The 18,999-nt window shown below is 38.2% G+C and overlaps 1 protein-coding gene across 1 annotated transcript; it reads left to right on the top strand.

Annotated features, from left to right (window-relative positions):
- The first annotated feature begins 6,230 nt into the window (after positions 1 to 6,230).
- On the top strand, positions 6,231 to 18,669 carry LOC148870865 (glycerol-3-phosphate dehydrogenase SDP6, mitochondrial-like). Its single transcript, XM_088969782.1, has 7 exons — positions 6,231 to 7,007; positions 11,269 to 11,742; positions 14,619 to 14,950; positions 15,622 to 15,782; positions 16,574 to 16,832; positions 17,978 to 18,275; positions 18,364 to 18,669. Exons 1-7 carry the CDS (start codon positions 6,521 to 6,523, stop codon positions 18,369 to 18,371), a joined length of 2,019 nt encoding a protein of 672 aa, XP_088825908.1. The 5' UTR covers positions 6,231 to 6,520; the 3' UTR covers positions 18,372 to 18,669.
- Positions 18,670 to 18,999: the final 330 nt, after the last annotated feature.

Raw genomic sequence — 18,999 nt, 5'->3', positions numbered from 1 at the left:
TTTGTTTGACGGTCATAGTACGGGGGGGTCTTTGTCGCAAAACAAAGTACAGGGGGTCTTTGTCATAGACCCCATAGTACAGGGGGTCTTTGTCACAAACCCCATAGTACAGGGGGTCTTTGTAATTTACCCAATAAAATTCTAAGGTAACTGATAAAAATTATTAATGAACTATAGTAAATAAGAATAATAAGAATTTTATTCATTCTCGTTACCTTTACAAGAATTTTATTTGGATGTATCTTTATATTAGTGAACCATAAAAATGTGATAAATAAGAATTATTTTTGTAGATGTAGAAATATAAAAATTGCAAAAAAAAATGAAAATATATTATATGTTATCATTATCACAGAATTTGTCATGTGCAAATCGCATACACAAATACTAGTGTGTGTGTATTAGATAAGGAATGTCTTAGTAAAACCCAAATTAAAGGGCAGTCTTAATAAATACGTTAAACTATAGGGGTGTCTTAGTAAATGACTTAAAATATAAAAAAAAAAGGATTACAATAATCATTAAATTACTAAGTTATTTGGTACCACACTCTCAAAGGCGCTTCCACCATGTTAGTGCTATATAGGCATTTTGCCCTCTCTCTTAGGGATGCAAACAAACCGGATTGAATTCGAATCAAGGTATATCCAAATCCAATTTGACATTATTAATTGTAGATCCAATCCAATCCGATCCGAAGATTCGACCGGATCTCATAAACATGGATTTGAATTCGAATCCAATGAAGCAATCAAATCTTCAGACCTAATCTAATATGATTTGATTTATTTAAAAAAATAAAATATAACAATTTAAATAATGTTAAACAAAAATACAAGGATCTTTTCAATTATTTTGATCACATATATATACATGTTCTTTATAAAAAATAAATAATATAACAAATTTACAAAAATGCAATATAAATAATATATTTATAAATAAATAAATAACATATATATGTGTGTGTGTGTGTGTGTGTGTTATTTATGTAAATAAATAAATAAGATATATATCAGATTGGATAGGGGTGATCTGAATTCGATCTGATTTTTGATTGGGTCAATTCTATTATCCAATCTGATCCAAATATTTGAAATGGGGCTATTCGAATTTGAGAATATAGGATCGGATCGGGTCATGATCCAATCAATTTGCACCCCTACTCTCCCTCATTTTTTCTTGTTTGATTAAACATTTTTTTTTAAACTGTTTCAAACAAAAGTTGCTTTCCGGTCTTGTCTAAACATTTTTTGGAGAAAACATCATTTTAACATTTCTTACTAGAGGTGAGCAATCAGTTTCTTTGATTAAAAACCAAATTAAATAAACCAAAATTTTTTAAATCAAAGTTTGAAAAGGAAAACTAAACTGAAACCGAATTTTTTATGCTATTTTCGGTTAAAACTGAATTTCTTTAATATGAACATATTAATATATATCATACAATATATATAATATTAATTATATTATAGATATTCTATATAATACATAACATATATATATATATTATAATATAATAAAGTTAGATTTATTCATTTTTTTTGTTAACTGAATTTCCTAACATAAAAACTGAAATTGAAACTAAAGTTTTTTGTTTAGTTTTCAATTTTAACCAAACAATGCTCACCCCTATTTCTTACAATGGAAACAACATTGTCATCTTTTTGCTTGCCTATATAAAATATGAAAAAGGGAATTACTTTATTAAATTGAAGGTGTGGTCATTTTAAAAAATGGCTTTTACTAGAACACCCCTTTTAATTTCATAGATTTACTTAAACCTACCCTATAGTTTTCATTTTACTAAAACATTCTCTATACTTTTACCCAAAGAAAACACTCCCTACCTTTCACTAAGAATGTTTGTTTTGCTATCTAAAAATTGTAACTTTATCACCTACACTAAGTGGAAAATGTTCAAGGGCATGTACCTATGATTGTTAATTCTAAAGGTACCCAAATAGAGCCAAATTGAATAGTAGCTCGTGTGTTATTAGGAACAAAAATGTTATTTTCATTTTTATTTACTCTTGATTAAATTTATTCAAACAAAATTAGGGTCAAAACTGTTATTTTCCATTGGAGTTACAATTCTTATTTATCAAAATGCATGGATGGGTTTTCATTGGTCAAAACTCTTCCAATACCATGTCTTTCATGTGTCATAGATTTTCCCTTTCCACTGTCATCTAATGAAAAGTGGATTAAGTAAAGCGATTGCAAACTACAAAGAGATTTGGGATCGAATCCTACTTGCACTTGGATTGGGGGTTCTGAATTGGGGATGGACTACTCCTGTGTAGTCCTTCAAAAGAAATATAAAAAAAAAACTATAAAAGGTGTTGGTGTTTTAGTAAAATACTAATATAAGGTAGTTTTTATTAAATCCATGAAAATATAGAAAATGTTTTAATAATAGGGATTTTTATAGTTTAGTCCACCCCTAGGGTGGACTAAACTAAAATTTCTAAGGGTGGACTGAAACTTGTTCGTGGATTGATGCCAAATTGACAGCCAGGATGCGATTTATAGGGGCTACTAATGGACTAGAAGGGACTGTAATTCAGATTTCTGAGGTGAATTGCAGTGCACTTATGTCACAAGTGACAATTTTGCCGTGCCATCAAGTGCCTTCCTTGTGCCCATATCTCGCCAATAGAGTGTCATCTAGTGTGTCTTGGGTGGGGCAGCATGTGTATTTTGTATGGGGGGATTGCCGATGGTATTATTGTAATTATGTAGTATGAATTTTCAATATATCCATGTAATCTTTTGTTAGAGCACCAAAAGCTTAAGCTACTCTTTGAGGGGAGGTAGGTAGTTGAGTGGTGCCAAGACTGTGTAAAGTTTAAGCATGAGGTCCCCTCGACACAAACTTGCGTGCTTGTGCTTGCCATCTATTGCAATATAAAGTGCCTTTTTACTAATTTGTGTGCCATCTTTGCTTGCTTTCTTAGGCTTACTCGACCCACTCGAGTGCCACACGGGGCCCCATCGATTAGCTCCGTGATAGTTAGTATCAGGGCGAGCTAGCCAATTGCTGTCGTAGTTGGTATTAGAGCAGGAGTTCATTCCTAGCTATTTGACCCGTGATGCAAGCACACCATGAAGCATAACATGGACATCATGGAGGAGATTGAGCATGGACTCTCCCCATCCCATGAGGCTAATGGTGCACCTGCCGATGACACAATCAAGGACAAAGCACCGAAGACCCATACATAAAAGGAAAGCAAGCGCAAGAAATCCACAGACAAGCATTCCGCCATCGACCTACGAGTGCTACGCTATGAAGCCGCTGTGGGTGAGATGCGTAACCGAGTAGATGAGCTCCACCAAAATGTTGAAGCCATCGAGAGTGCGGTGGTAGAGGTGGAAGGCCGCATGAATGGTATTGTTGATGAGGTCCGTGACATGCTTAATGGGACACTCAAAGAAGTCTGCAGCACCGCATGCCAACAAGGAGGAAGCTCATCCCACTCCAACATTCAAGACAAGCTAGACAGTTTTCAAGCTCAACTCGGCGAAATGAGAAATGAGTGGGAAACGTGGAGGAGAGCCATGTCCTCCCCAATGGCCATCCAGGCCCAGTTGAATGAAATGAAAGCAGAGTGGGCAGCCATGAAGGCAGCTGCTTGTTCCTTCGACTCCCAAGCTCAACTAAATGAACTCAAGGCCGAGTGTGAAATCTTGAAGAGGGCTATTGCCAATCCAGCCAGCACCCCCTTGGTGCACACTCCTTCCCACATAAAGATTAGGGAGCCAACTCCCTATTCAGGTGCACGCAATGCCCAAGAGCTCAACAACTTCTTGTGGCAAATGGAACAATACCTTGCCACAACTAGTGTGAATGATGAACTAGCTAAGGTATGTATGACTACTATGTATTTGACTGATGTCGCTATGTTGTGGTGGCGCAGAATATGCATCGACATAGAACGGGGCACGTGTGCCATTCATACATGGGCTGACTTCAAGCGGGAGCTGAAGAGATAGTTCTACCCAGAGAACGTGAAGCGCCTTGCTCGTCGCAAGATGAAAACTCTAAAGGGTGACTCGCTCCACGAATATGTCAAAGAGTTTTCAGCCCTCACATTAGAAGTCACCGACATGTCAGACAATGATTTATTGCTCAACTTCATGGATGGCCTAAAGCCTTGGGCCGAGTTTGAGCTCCAGTGATGTAATGTCCAAGATCTTGCCTCCGCCATGGATGTGGTCGAACAACTTAATGAACTAAGGCTATCGGATGATGAAGGAAGCAAGCCAGCCAACCCACATGCCACCAACTTGAGTGGGGAAGATAGACCACCAAGTCCCCCGAAGGAGAAGCAGCCATTCCACCGCAAGCCAATCGAGTACCACAAAGGGAAGCAGCCATAAGAAGCTGAAACTCCTACAACAACAGATATCAGGGGAGACCAACACGTCCTCCCACTTGCTACATTTTTTGGGATGAGCACTTGACCAAGCACTACCCAAAGCGGGAGAAACTAAGTGCCCTCATTGCCAAGTTGAGTGATGATGAGTGAAGCGATGGGGAAAGGAGTACACAGGCACCGAGAGTGGGTGCCCTACAACTTTTCAATGCCATGGTGAAAAAAATGGGCTACCTCCAAACATCCCACCTCAATCAAGAGAGGATTGAGGTACGTTGATATATACCTTGGCGGGAAGCCAACCCGGGCCCCAAGAGTGGGTGCCCTACAACTTTTCAATGCCATGGTGAAAAAAAGGGGCTACCTCTAAACATCCCGCCTTAGTCAAGAGAGGATTGAGATACGTTGACATATACCTTGGCGGGAAGCCAACCCGAGCCCTAGTTAACATAGGGGCCACTCATAATTTTATATCCATTGCTGAGGCCAAGAGACTTAATTTGGCCATGTCAAGAGAGCTAGGCTGGCTGAAAGCTGTTAACATAGGTGCAAAAACCATCGAAGGCATGGCTCGTCGAGTAGGACTCCGAGTCGGCACCTAGGACCAGAGCACAACTGGATGACTTTGCTATCGTCCTTGGTATGGACTTCTTGACTCAGGCGAAAGCTGCACCAACACCTCACCTTAACACCTTGTTGATCATGGATGAGCAGACACCTTGCATGGTTGACATGATTACCTTAGGTGACTTGAAGAAGAAGCAAGTCTCAGCCTTGCAACTCCAACTATCACCCCCACATCAAGGGACACCAAAGAGCTCAGTAGCAACAACCACAGTCACCGTAATTAGAAGTGATCATCACATCTCTAGCAAGAAGACAGTGCCATCATCGCCACAACGTCAGCAGAAGCCACATCCACAACAAAAGATGCCAGCGCCCTCAACCAACGGGCCCAAGAGAAGACCCAAGGCCAATTCCAACATCAGCCATACCTATTACCCTGGGAAGAGAGAGCCACCCACTTGCTCTAGGAACCATTCTAGCATTCGACCTCCATCTAACCCACATAGTAGTCTGGTGAGGAGAGAACCTTGGGAGACACCCCTTAGCATCCAACATCCTTTTGACCTAAATTCATCTTTTGCACCAATCCCTACCTTAGCTAGTAGTGCAAACCGATCTAAGCCACGCATGACTTATCTCCAAGCCGCTAGCCAAGGACTTAACTTAAGACATGGCCATAGGTTTCCCTATCATCCTAACTGGCCTCAAACCTATTGCCCAAACACTAGCCCAGGCCTTGGAAGAAAAGAAGTTCGTGGAGCACTAGAAGAACCTTCCTTCACCAACATCGGACTCAAGCCACAAGCTAAAGCTGGTCTTTGAGGATGAAGACTGAATCGAGTGGGGGAGACTGTCACAAGTGACAATTTTGCCACGCCATCAAGTGCCTACCTTGCACCCATGTCTCGTCAATATAGTGTCATTTAATGTGTCTTGAGTGGGACAACATGTGTATTCTGTATGGGAGTATTGCTGATGATATTATTATAATTATGTAGTATGAATTTTCAATATGTCCATATAATCTTTTGTTAGAGCACAAAAAACTTAAGTTACTCTTTAAGGAGTTGAATAGTATATTTTTATTAATTCACACATCTTTATTGCCTTACCGTATAAAGTGTATTTTTATTAATTCACGCATCTTTATTGCCTTTTGTGTGTGATTAGTTGGTTTCTTAAATTTAGTCGATGGATCCACTCGAATGCCGCACGCCCCGCCGATTAGCCCCGTGACGGTTTTCCCCTAATAGAATATGGCTACTGGCTCAAAAAAATTTCAAAGCACAGTCGTCGTCAGTAAAAAGGCGGCATTAATACAAACATCAATGTTCCGTACACATGCGATCGATATGGTCCCATCCCATGTGAACGTGATTGACTTCGGATGCATAGACGCGATGCGTATCCCACAGAACGAGCCCCACAACCCATCCCTACCGTGATTTGAGAATATCTTCCCATGGCAACCACGGTAGATGGTTCAATACACGGGGGGATGGGCTGTCCCCCGTGCATTGGGGAACATCTCCCGTGAATGGAATTGATTAAGTAGCCTGTGTTACACGCACATGTTCGCAGCATATTCAGAGCAAATCCAAAAGCAGAATCACGTCTTCTGTTTTGATTCCCTACGCAATCGAAAAATCAAAAAGGAATACGCCGGCGCTTCCATTCCTGTAATCCGAAGAATTGCGTCCATGGCTACAGCTACTCGATTGAAGGGCTTCGGCGCTGCCGTAATAGCCATCGCCGGAGCTTACGGTGCATTGAGCCTCAGGGATCCAGTTCTGTCTGAGAACGACCGAGGGCATTTCCACAGCATCCGGAAGAAGATCAATGACGTCAACGCTGTCGTCCCTTCGCGGGAAGTCCAAGAATCTGCTTTGATGGGCGCCAGCTCAGCCAATCCTCTCGACGTTCTTGTTGTCGGTGGTGGCGCGACCGGGTGTGGGGTGGCACTGGATGCCGCGTCAAGGGGACTTCGCGTTGGCCTCGTCGAGAGAGAGGATTTCTCCTCCGGGACTTCTTCGAGATCCACCAAGTTAATTCATGGTGGTATGTGTTAGGGTCCAAATTACTTCTTTCTCATGTCTTTTATGGTTCAATTGTTTCTTTGCTTATTTTGATTTCACCTACTGATCGTTGGTTGAGGTTTTGATTCTAAATGAGAAATGATAGCCAATAGTCAGCAGCCGAAACTTTAACCTGCGATTGGTTGAATTGTTAGTTTTATTATTTAGATTATTAGTTTTTTTTTTTTTTGCTTAACTAGTTATTTGATGTTAGTAAATCTGCAATAAAAATTTGATATCAAAGGAAAGAGAACAACTTTGGTGTTAGTTTCTCATATAAAGTAATGTCTATTGATTAAGTCTGTTTATGTTCTTCTAATTTTGTTTTTTTATCAGGTATAAAGAGGGCGAATAGAAAATTTTCTGGAATTTGAACTTGTAGGATTCTGGTTCTCTCTCTCTTGTTGTGGTAGGAGTGTGGTGTTTCGGGTGTGATGTGTGAAGTAGGGTCTTCTTTGCTTTCATCCTGTTTGACTGTCTATTTATCATCTAATAATGTGTTCTTCTCTTTTTAAATAAATTTCTTGTTTACCATTGAGAAGGACTGTGAAATAAATTAAAAAATAACTAAAAGAATATATAAGGTAACAAAAATAAATGACTAAGCTTCATTAAAACATTGTTTAAGGGAGTGCATACTCTAGAAGAATATATAAATCAACAAATTCCTTTACTTAATTGGAAGCCATGATACTGGATGCTTAAACATGCTTGGCTTGTTGCCATGTTGACACAACATATGATGTAGGTCAAGTAGGGGAAGCCTCTTTCTATCCAGCGATGGTGGACTAGAAGGATGGGTAAAGAAGATTTTAGATGTGAGAAAAGGGTTAAGACCTGGACTGGGCACTGTAAGGGAGAAGATATTGATTTGAATCTGGATTCCATATCTGATCTCTTGCAAGTAAAATTCAAGAAAAATTACAGGGCAGCAGCTAATAGGAGAGAATGAGGATTTATGGATTAAAGAAGATTAGGGATCTACATTCTGCAGTAGAGAAGTGTGCAGCAAGTGGAAAAATATGGAATAAAGGAAGAAGATAGAGGAGAGAGAAGGCATACGTGCCAACGCAGTACTCAAATAGATGCTTTATTTCATGTTCAAATATGAAACATTGATAACATAAAATGGTCCTATAGAAATATGAATGGGTCAGCCAGCTTTTATTCTAGTCCAAACTCCAAACCTGACTGCTAAAAAAGTTAGAAGCTTTTTTTATGATTAAAAACAGTACTGATTTTTTTTAATTAGTATAAAATGTGAGTAGAACAAAGTAGGGAACCGGAATAGGGAGGCTGGCCTCGGCTAACCTCCTTACATGAAGACAACAGCCGCTAGCGAACTCGGCTAATTCATATACCAATCCATTGGATGCCCTTGGAACCCAAAATCCAAATTACTTTTGCTTGCTGCTCCTCTATAATCCTTTGTAGCTCCCTAAAGATATATTTATAATTCCAAGCTACCTTCTGTTCTTGAACCACCCCACCTGAAGGCTGTTTTTGAATCCCCTTCAACTTCAACTTCTTTTATATTCCTTTCTTCTTTTTTGAGGGAAATAACAAGGTGTTATATTATCAAAAAGATGTACAAAAAGAGCACCCAAAGAAAAATCAGGGTGCAGTATTGCTGCTATACAAGTGTCCTCTGTTTACAGCAGATTTTGCCAACATATCTGCGTAAGAATTGAACTCTTTGGGAATCCAAGTAAGCAAGACCTACAACTGGGCTGCAAGATCTCTTCCTTCAGCTAGGAAATGATCATAAAGCCAAGGGCCTCCCCTGTCCAGTTTAAGACCTTAGCAATGCAGAGACCGGTGAGGACTGCTAAGATCTCTGCTTTCATGGGGTTACCATCTCCAATTGGACTGCTGTAAACCCAGATGATGTCACTTCTGTTTGTCAACACAACACCGCTAATACTAGTAGGGCCAGGATTTCACATGCAGCTGCCATCAAATTTTAAAATAAAATCACTTGTAAAAAGGGGAGAAGCTCTGGGAGGGGTTGAGCCTGAAGCTGTGTTGCTGGAGAGGAGTGAAGTATCTGCAATAAGTTCCTATGTAAGTCATTCAAAAAGATGCCAGCAATTTCCTTGCTTTTTCTCTTTAAGCCTGTAAGTGCTGCCCAATTGAGGCTCCTGTTCCTAGAGGTCCAAAAAATAACTCAAGGATGTTTCTATTTTCATCCCTCAAAACTCCTTCTGTACTTGAAGGCCTAGGATTACCCAAGCTACAAGCTTACAACCATCAAAATTCAACTTTAACTGGCCCAAAGATGGTGGAACCCAACTGACCAAAGGCTTAATCTTCCAAGGACAAGAGCTTGCCATTTGCCTCCGATTTCTCAGAATGTCATCTACTATGAAATCAAAGAATAAGTCCAAAGTCTTCATCCAATGCACCAATTTGATTGAGATGCTGTCAATGATTTCTTTTATACATCTTTCCTTGTCCTTAAAGAGACAGGCATTCCTTTCTTCCCATGCGCACGAAAGTATAGCTGCCCTTGTACATCTCGAAAGCACCTTCCCCTTTTCTCTTTTGTGGAGAGAATGAGTTGAGGAATAAGCTCTTCAAATCCACCAAAGGAACCCACCTGATTCCAAAAGGATCATAAGGTTCAAGAAATAGAAAGGCTTAACACCTAAGACTTTATGTGGTTAGTGGACCCCACTTGACAACTTCTAAAACTCTTTAGGACTACCTACTAAAAAGATTGACAGCTAAAAGAAAATTAGGAAGTAGAAAATAAACAAAAATCAACCCAGATTCATACCGACTCAAAATGACTAAACAACCCCCACAGTAAAGATGTTAGAAGGTTCTGAGTGTCTCTGTAGCTTCTGAATATTTGGGGGATCAGCTTCCACCACTCCTTATATTAGAGGTCCCTCTAGGGGGTGGCTGGGCCTGTGTACCCATGGTCAAAACCCCCATTTCATGAATTTTCTCCAAATTGCAGATAAACTTGCTTTTTCTATCTCCTCCAGTCAGACCAGTCCTGCATCAATACAATACTGGTACTGACACTATATACAGCATCAATACTACCAAAGTATATTTCTTGTTTTATTCTCATAGTAAATGCTTTGTCACCTAACACCTAATGTTTTTTCAACAAGAATATGAATACCATGCTTTTAGGAATTTTGCTATGAGAAACTTCATGAATATCAGGGGTTACTAGGGACTGTTTTATAACAGCAGAAATAACTGAACTGAATGATTTTGCTTTGTCTTTTAGTGAATAAGTTATTAAGGACATTGTGAGCTCCTTCATAGCTGAAGCTGAAGTTGGGTTGGTTATTGATACCTTTGGATATTTTATTATTTAATTATTTTATACACTAAAAGAAAAAGCAATAAGTCATTCAGTGAAGCCACTTCAGCTACTATCACATGGCCCCAAGTATTGACAGATGTAGCTAATTTATAAAACTAAACATAAAAAAAATTCTTGACAAATTGGACTGAAAGATCATATCTTATCCCTGTTCTGGATTTTGAGAAGCTAGGGATCATGCCCCATTTGAATCCATATATGGCATCATAGATTGGAAGCATATTGTTGAATCTATAAACAGAACTGATAAAAAACCACACTTTCCTTAGTTGTGTACTTGTTTAGTCATATTCATAAGATCCCAGACAGGGAATTCATTTTTCACATTAAACAATGTGGAAAATGAAAGCTTACATTATATACTCATGGAACATTCTGAGGCTCCAAGTAGTTGAAAGCTTAGATTAAATATTACACATGTTATTCTCGTAATGATTTTATCCTATGCTACCAAGATTCCTGTACATGCATAGAGTATTGATATCAAACATGAGAAGTTATCAGTTCAACAATGGCTACTGCATTGACAATTCTAGATATACTTAATAGTGTTAACTTTAAAAATATATAAATGCTATGCTATGTTTTAACAAATTATACTACAAAAATTCTGTATATGCTATGTATTTAATTAAATTTGGTGAAATATAAGCCTTGAGAAGTCACATTAGGCTGTATTTGTTTCAAAGTAAAACGAATAGAATTTTTTTTCAGGCTGACATATTTGTCATATATTTTCATCCTTTGGTGGAGTGATAAGTACAACAGTTTACACTTTATCATAGCAGTGAGATGGTTAACAGTCTTTAGAATTTACAGAAACTGGACCTTATATAGTTCTTTTGGATAGAGTTTTCTCTTTTTGCTTCAGTACTTAATTTCTGCTAAACTTTGCTAGGGGTTCGCTACTTGGAAAAAGCTGTCTTTAATTTTGACTATGGGCAACTGAAACTGGTTTTTCATGCACTTGAGGAACGTAAACAAGTTATTGAAAATGCTCCACACCTATGCCATGCTTTGCCATGCATGACACCGTGTTTCGACTGGTTTGAAGTGGTATACTACTGGATAGGATTGAAACTATATGATCTGGTTGCAGCAAAACGCTTGCTACATTTGTCCCGATATTACTCTGCACAAGAATCAATTGAACTCTTTCCGACTCTTGCACGGAAGGGTAAAGATAGAAGCTTGAAGGGTACAGTTGTGTACTATGATGGACAGATGAATGACTCCAGACTTAATGTTGGACTGGCATGCACTGCTGCATTAGCTGGTGCAGCAGTGCTTAACCATGCAGAAGTGGTGGCTTTTCTTAAGGATGATGTTACAGAAAGGATAATTGGTGCACGTATCCGAAACAACCTGTCAGGTACAATAGATAACACATTTATTGGCAGACAATTTCATCACCACCATTATTTTTTCAGTTTTTCATGCTTGTATTTAAATGCCAATTTTAGTAACAGATACTTTGTTTATGCAGTTTACTGCCTTTTCGTCCATGCGCTTGTCATTTATTTATCACCATTTAAAACTATCTTGCAATATCATAAACATTGAAGGTTTGTTAAAGAGCTGTGTTGCATTGACATGATTATAAACATTTAAATCTGAATTGATATGGCTTGTCGGATTAAAATACATAAAGATTAAGATTTGTGAACTTGTCCATACATTTGATTAACATTACATCGAAGAAACAATGGGTGAAGGACCACTTTGCCATGGATACGGGAGTAAATGAATGTGAGAATTTTGTTCCCACCTTAGCTTAGAACTTCCTGTAGGAAAAGACACTACTCAGTAATCAATATATGGTAAATGTTGACTTTATTGGCATTCCACTGGAGTTCACCTAGTGCCAGAGGTTATCCTATATTGGCAATTCAGTCATTTATATGAGTCCATGCTTGACAGATGAGATCCCTAAGACCATTTGGCGTTGCAGTTACTGGTTTTATCTGCATTTAATAGCATATTTACTTGAAGTTGGCGCACCTTTGGTGACATCTATTTCTTTGTGTTGAGTTTGTTTGCTACTTTACTTACAGTAGCAAACCAGAGAGTCAAGAGAAGTAGGAAGATGAAAGGAAGAAGAGAGGGAAGGTGATGAGGTCTTAGGAGAATAAAGTGAGAGTCTACAGATACAGTTTTCCAGAAAACTTTAGAAATAGCATATTTCTTTGTAGACTCTAACTTTATAATTAATAATCATATTTCTGTATGGACTGGTCTTAGATTTTCAGGCTTCAGGGTTGATCTAGGGCTGTAAAGTTGGGCTTGATAGCTGGGATTGTGCCTCAACTTGAGCAGGCCTGACCTTTTATGATATATGGACCACTATCTTTATATGTGCAATACATATTTAGGCTATACATATCTATGTAGATTATGTACTAACACACTATTTAAACTCCCAAAATACATTTTTTTATGAGCAAAAGATAATTTCATTAAAATAATTAAATTTGAGATTACAACTTGATGACCAACATGTCAACCCAGAAAACCGAGGGTAGATTACAAGGAAGCCCACAAAAGGTGTTGCCTTTTTTCCCCTTGCTTAGATAGGGAGTGGGCTAGCACATTTGCAGTTCTTCTCACCCACTTGAATTCAGCACCTATATCTCTCACAATCTTTTCCACTTCCCTGAGAACATGTTTGAGGTTCCACGGGGTATGTTTATTGTAACTTGCCCAAGAGATAATTGCGTTAGAATCCCCTTCCACCTATAGCTGTCTAAGGCCCAGTTTCTTAGCTAACCACAGACCTTGTAACAAAGCCATCAGTTCAGCCTTTACCGAATTTGCAATGCCAAGTGGTCCTGAGTGTAAGGCCAAGACTCTGCTCTCAGAATTTCTGATTATGCCTCCTATGCCTTCCAAACCTGGATTGTCCAAAGAACTCCCATCCAAATTCAACTTTACTCTGTTGCCGTCTGGTGGTTTTCATTCCATTCTGATTCTGTCCTTATCCCTTGAGGATCGTGCTACTTCAGACCAAGATCTTATAATATCATTGACTGATAAGTTTTGGAAGCTGTCCATAGTCTTCACCCAAAGTGCAACCTTCACTTTTATGCAATCTATTACCTCCTCCGAAGATCTACACTTTCCAGTGAAAATTCTGTTATTCCTTTCCGGTGAAAACTCCCAAAATACATTTGCACTACATCATTAGGCCTAAGCCCATGTATGCACATGGACATGCCACATGCATATGTGATGCACATTATGTATAAATTTGTTGTTTGGTATTTTGGTAATAGTTTTATGTACTTTATTTTATTCTCCAAATCGGACAACAGAGCCAAAATGGAATAATTAACCTGACCAACCTGCTCAGGCCCAAGCCCATTCCAAGTTGTGCTTGGATTTTACTCAGGTGGACTTGGATGGAGGAGCTTGGGTTTTACCTCATATGGAGTTGAGTGTTGGGTTAGGGCCTAGTTCTTAGAGTTGGGCTTCGGTTGGCTCACGAAACCTCCCCGCCCCAAACAATGGTTAAGGTTAGGATGGGGTTTGAGGCATCAAATATCCTGACTTAACCATAATATAACATGTTATATTTCCAGTCGTATCTTTTAAATCTTTGTTTGTACGTGAGGGGGGAAGATAGAGAAGGGTTCTGTCAGGTAGTTTGTAAAATATTACATTTATATATTGTTAATATATTATTCTTGTGTATATAATATGTGTATTTGCATGCTGTGGTGTTTGATTCAATCCAACCAGTTTAATATCATAACTGGATTCGATTAGGATCAAGAATGCTGGGTTTTAAATCAGGTCAGTTAGGGTTTGGGTTGAGGTTACATGTTAAGCCAAGATACCACAACCAAATCCAATGCCAACTCTCAAGTTGCATTTCTAACCATATGGTTGTTAATGTGATATCCTTTATCCATCTGTTAAAGCATGGGATCTTCAATCATCTTCTTCTTTGGCTAGTACCTTTGCTCCAAAGTACAAGTAATTTCTAATTTTATAACTACTGTATATAATTCTGCTGAAGTCATTACCATGGTCTGGCATATTAAATATGCTAGCAGTTGAGTATTGGAGCATAAACTGTTTCTTTATCCTTTTCCTTTCTTCTTTATTGGTTAATGTTTCCAAAACAGTAGTGGTTTCATTAGTCCCTTTTTACCTGGTGAGTGGTACCAAGCAAGTCTTTGCATTAGATAGGTACTAAAATACTTGTTGTACTTTGCTTGCTTCTTACACCCTGTCAAAGTGCATCAGGCAAAGAGTTTGATACATATGCAAAAGTTGTTGTGAATGCTGCTGGGCCATTTTGTGACTCTGTGAGGAAACTTGCAAACAAAGATGCACAGCCCATGATTTCTCCTAGCAGTGGAGTGCACATTGTTCTCCCTGATTATTATTCTCCTGAGGGAATGGGCTTAATTGTTCCAAAAACCAAAGATGGACGTGTTGTTTTCATGCTGCCATGGTTGGGAAGAACAATTGCAGGAACAACAGATTCCAGCACTACAATTACCATGCTTCCAGAACCGCATGAAGATGAGATACAATTTATACTGGATGCCATTTGTGATTACCTTAATGTTAAGGTTTGTATCTTGTGCTGACAGTATCCTTTTTCTCTATGCATGTAAACCCTGTCAAAAAATATAAATTTAAACACCTTCATGACTTATATAGTTTGTGGATATTATATTAAATGTTTTCGTGACACTTTGAATTGTTTGGTTTATTTCTCCATGCCCTTCACTCGATTCTGATTTTTGTCAACTCTTGCTTCTACTGGCTTTTACTTATTTATATGTTCTTTTTGTTATCCAATCATTTCTTTTCATTGATAAGTATAGTCATGAAATATTCAGGTTTCATTTTCTTTGGTGTGCCTTTAAGACCATATTTGGCTGTTTTTGGGTGTCATAGAGGGTAGATGCTCTAGAGGATCTTCCTTCACTTTTATCTGGCTTCTTTCTTATATGTTTTGTACTGATCTTCCCCCTCCCCCATCTAGTGGCTGCAAATTTGAATTGTTCCAGAATAGATTTGGCTTAACAGTATTGATACTATTAAACCATGTAATCTTGGGTCTACCCATGTTATTGAAACAAACTAGCATTACAAAGTGCTTGATGTTAATGCATATTGATCAGGGTGGGTAACAATTTTTTTTCCATATTTTCTTGTAAAAAATAATCTAGATATTCGAATTATACTCATTTTAATGTAGTCTGACATGTTCTGGTATTGTCTATAATATAAACAGGTACGTCGTGCAGATGTTCTCTCTGCTTGGAGTGGCATTCGTCCATTGGCCATGGACCCATCAGCAAAGAACACTGAAAGCATTTCTAGGGATCATGTAGTTTCTGAAGATTACCCTGGTTTGCTCACTGTTACTGGTGGAAAATGGACTACATACAGAAGGTAAACTGAGAAAATGTTGATAAGGTATGGGTGGATGATTTTCTTTTAAATGGATATTTAGCACATCCATTGACTTTTCTCTACCTGATGTCTTGCCCTGTGTATCTTACCCAAACCTTCTTTTAACATAATAATCAGTCTTCCCTAGGGGTGATCATGGGACGAGCTGGGCTGGGCTTTGCACTTATGATAAGGGCTATAGCTTAGGCCCGGGCCCAGCCCAGCCCGGGGTTCCTGGCCTGAAACATAAGCCCTAGCCCAGGTCTATACGGGCCCGGGCCGAGCCAGGCCTAATTCCGGGCCAATGTCACTCATATATAAAACATTACATATCTATATATTAAATGACATAACATGCATATAAACTTATTTTATACATTATATAATATAAAATATTACATATAATTATAAATTATACATGTCATGTTATAATATTTATATATAAAATATATAATATAATGTAAAATAACATGTATACATATGTATACATTATACACAAAATGTGTAAGTTTAAATATATGCGGGCCGGGCCCGGCCCGGGGCAGGCTTGAAGTATTAAGCCCAAGACTGGCCCTAAAATTTGCGGGCTGGGCTTGTGCGGGCCGGGCTGAAATGATCACCCCTTCTTCTCCTTGTATTTCTTGCTAATGGCAGAAATAGTGCTTTCCTTTCCATTCAAAATAAAAATTGTAAATCATCAGTTCATATTTTGTTTTTTGCTTTTGCCTTTTCTTCCTCATCTCTTCTTTCTGGGATAAATTTCTGTGTGATTAATTTAATCGTTAGCTCAGCATGGCAGAGGATGCAGTTGATGCGGCTATAAAATCTGGGAAGTTGGGTCCAACAAATGGCTGCTTGACTAACCACCTACAAATCGTTGGGGGAGATGGTTGGGATCCAGCTTCATTTACAGTTCTTGCTCAACAATATGTTCGTATGAAGAAGATTCAAAATGGTAAAGTTGTTCCAGGGATAATGGACAGTGCTGCAGCCAAACATCTATCTCAAGCTTATGGTACTTTAGCTGAACGAGTGGCAACCATAGCTCAGGTTTGGGATTCATTCTTTATATCATAGTACTTGCAACCGGTATTATTAAACATTGCATTAGCAACCACCTACATGTTTTAAGACCCTATAGCCTAGATAGTTGTGCAGTTGTTGCTTTGTAACCTAAATGATTACAAAAAGATATATTTGGAGAACTGAAATTGTATTTTGTTAATGGAACACTATTGAATGTAAGGCTGTGTTTAGTTGCAATGCAAATTTATTTGCACTAATGCAAAATCATAGTAGTGCAAATGATTTCAATGCAAATTATGATTTTTTTTTATTTCAAAATTTATCTTCTTTAATTTCATTGCAGTAGAAATGAAGTAAAATAAGACCTAAAACAGAATAAAGTAAAACCTAAAACAAAATTAAACCAGAACTTGCATTATTTTCATTTGCACTCCCAAACATTTGTATTAGTGCAAATAAAATTGCACTGCAACCAAACACAGCCTAAAGAATGAATTGAAAGTTTGACCTGTCAGTAAAAGAATTTGATCAGTCAAATCTAGCCCTAGGCAGGTACTTCAATCATTTTGGTATTGGTAGAAGCATCTATTGGAGAGGAAAATTGATCAGGTTACCTCATTTATATAATAATAATAGTGTCCAAGTTTGTTTAGTGACCAGTCTTGTATAGACAGAAAAAAGATGGAAAACTAGCAAGTAGGAGATGGTTCATGGGCCTTTACAGGGAAGGATAGTTGGCTACATGTCAATAATATGTACAAATATATTTGCCAGAGTTTTTGAGTATAGCCTATTATGTTATGACAAATTTAAGCAAAAGTTACATAAAAATGTCGGCACTTTATCATTAGAATTTCCAATGATAAATTGAGTTTTACATGTAAAAGTGCCATGTATAGAAGGGTGTACGAGTTTAGCAAGACAATAATTGTTGAGTTCAATAAAGACTGGTTAATTTATCTCCAAGATGCATCCCAACAAATTTTTATCCAGTTTGTTTTGTTCTTAACCCTAATTTGTATTTTCCTGAGGTAAAATTTGCAATTTTCTTGGGTTAAACAATTTTTGTCAGTAAATGGATTTATCTCTCTTAATAACCCAAGAGTTTGGGATCTAATGATTTTCATGGCCTAGTTTCATTTATCCTTCTCTCTTTTTTGACTCTCCAGAATGAAAATCTTGGGAAGCGACTTGCCCATGGATACCCTTTTTTAGAAGCAGAGGTTGCATATTGTGCTCGATATGAGTACTGTGAGTCTGCTGTGGATTTCATTGCTAGGAGATCCAGACTTGCTTTTCTTGATACTGATGCAGCAGGCAGGGCATTGCCACGTGTAATTCAAATATTGGGTGCTGAGCACAAGTGGGACAAATCAAGGCAGAAGCAAGAGTTACAGAAGGCAAGAGAATTCTTGGTAACTTTTAAGTCATCTAAGAATGCTCAATTCCATGATGGAAAGCATACAGGTCAGTACTACTCTTTTAATATTAATTTGACTAATTTCCCATTTTACATTCAGTAATCTCACGGGTCACTTGTTATTCAATTTGGCAGGGTTGTAAATCGAAACATAATGTTTTTTTTTTACAAAGCGTAGTTTTTCGATGCCTGTAAACAGTGGTCCCATGCACAAGAGATTGGTAAAAGAAACTGACTCTTGGTGTGAGGAATGAATAATTTGTTTTTATTTACCTTGTCATTTCCACAAGCCTGATTTAGTGGGTTGGGTTGGTGCCAGCACTACACTTTCTATATTCCTCATAATTTACCTGTTTTTGTGGAGGCATTTGATCCTCCTGAAATTGTAAATTTTATACAATCTGTCAAAGTATAAATTCCCATTTCCTGGGCTTCATTTCATTGTTTTTTGTAACTATCTCTTGATGTTAGCTGGATTTTTGGGATACCCTTCTCCTTTTCTTCGTTTTGGGGTGGGGTGGGGGACTTTTCTTTGTTCCAAATGATTAGAATGGGCAGTCCTCTGATTCAGCCTCTGTTCCTTCTGATTATTTATGTGGGCTTTTAATTTTTCTACATAGTGTGTTGTAATTAAGGGGTGTTCTGTACTTTCTATGGATTGCTTGGTTGCGAAACTCAGCACACCCATAAAGCATTCTCTTAGGGTTGCGGGCATGTGGCTGAAACCATTTATGGATGGTTTTGAAATGCAACATATGTAATGCAATAAAT

This window comes from Nelumbo lutea, chromosome 2 (genome assembly GCF_056320005.1).
Source record: "Nelumbo lutea isolate HS-2025 chromosome 2, American lotus-T2T, whole genome shotgun sequence".
Lineage (NCBI taxonomy): Eukaryota > Viridiplantae > Streptophyta > Magnoliopsida > Proteales > Nelumbonaceae > Nelumbo > Nelumbo lutea.
Note: the sequence above shows the minus strand (reverse complement) of the source record. Positions and strands in the feature narration are given on the sequence as shown.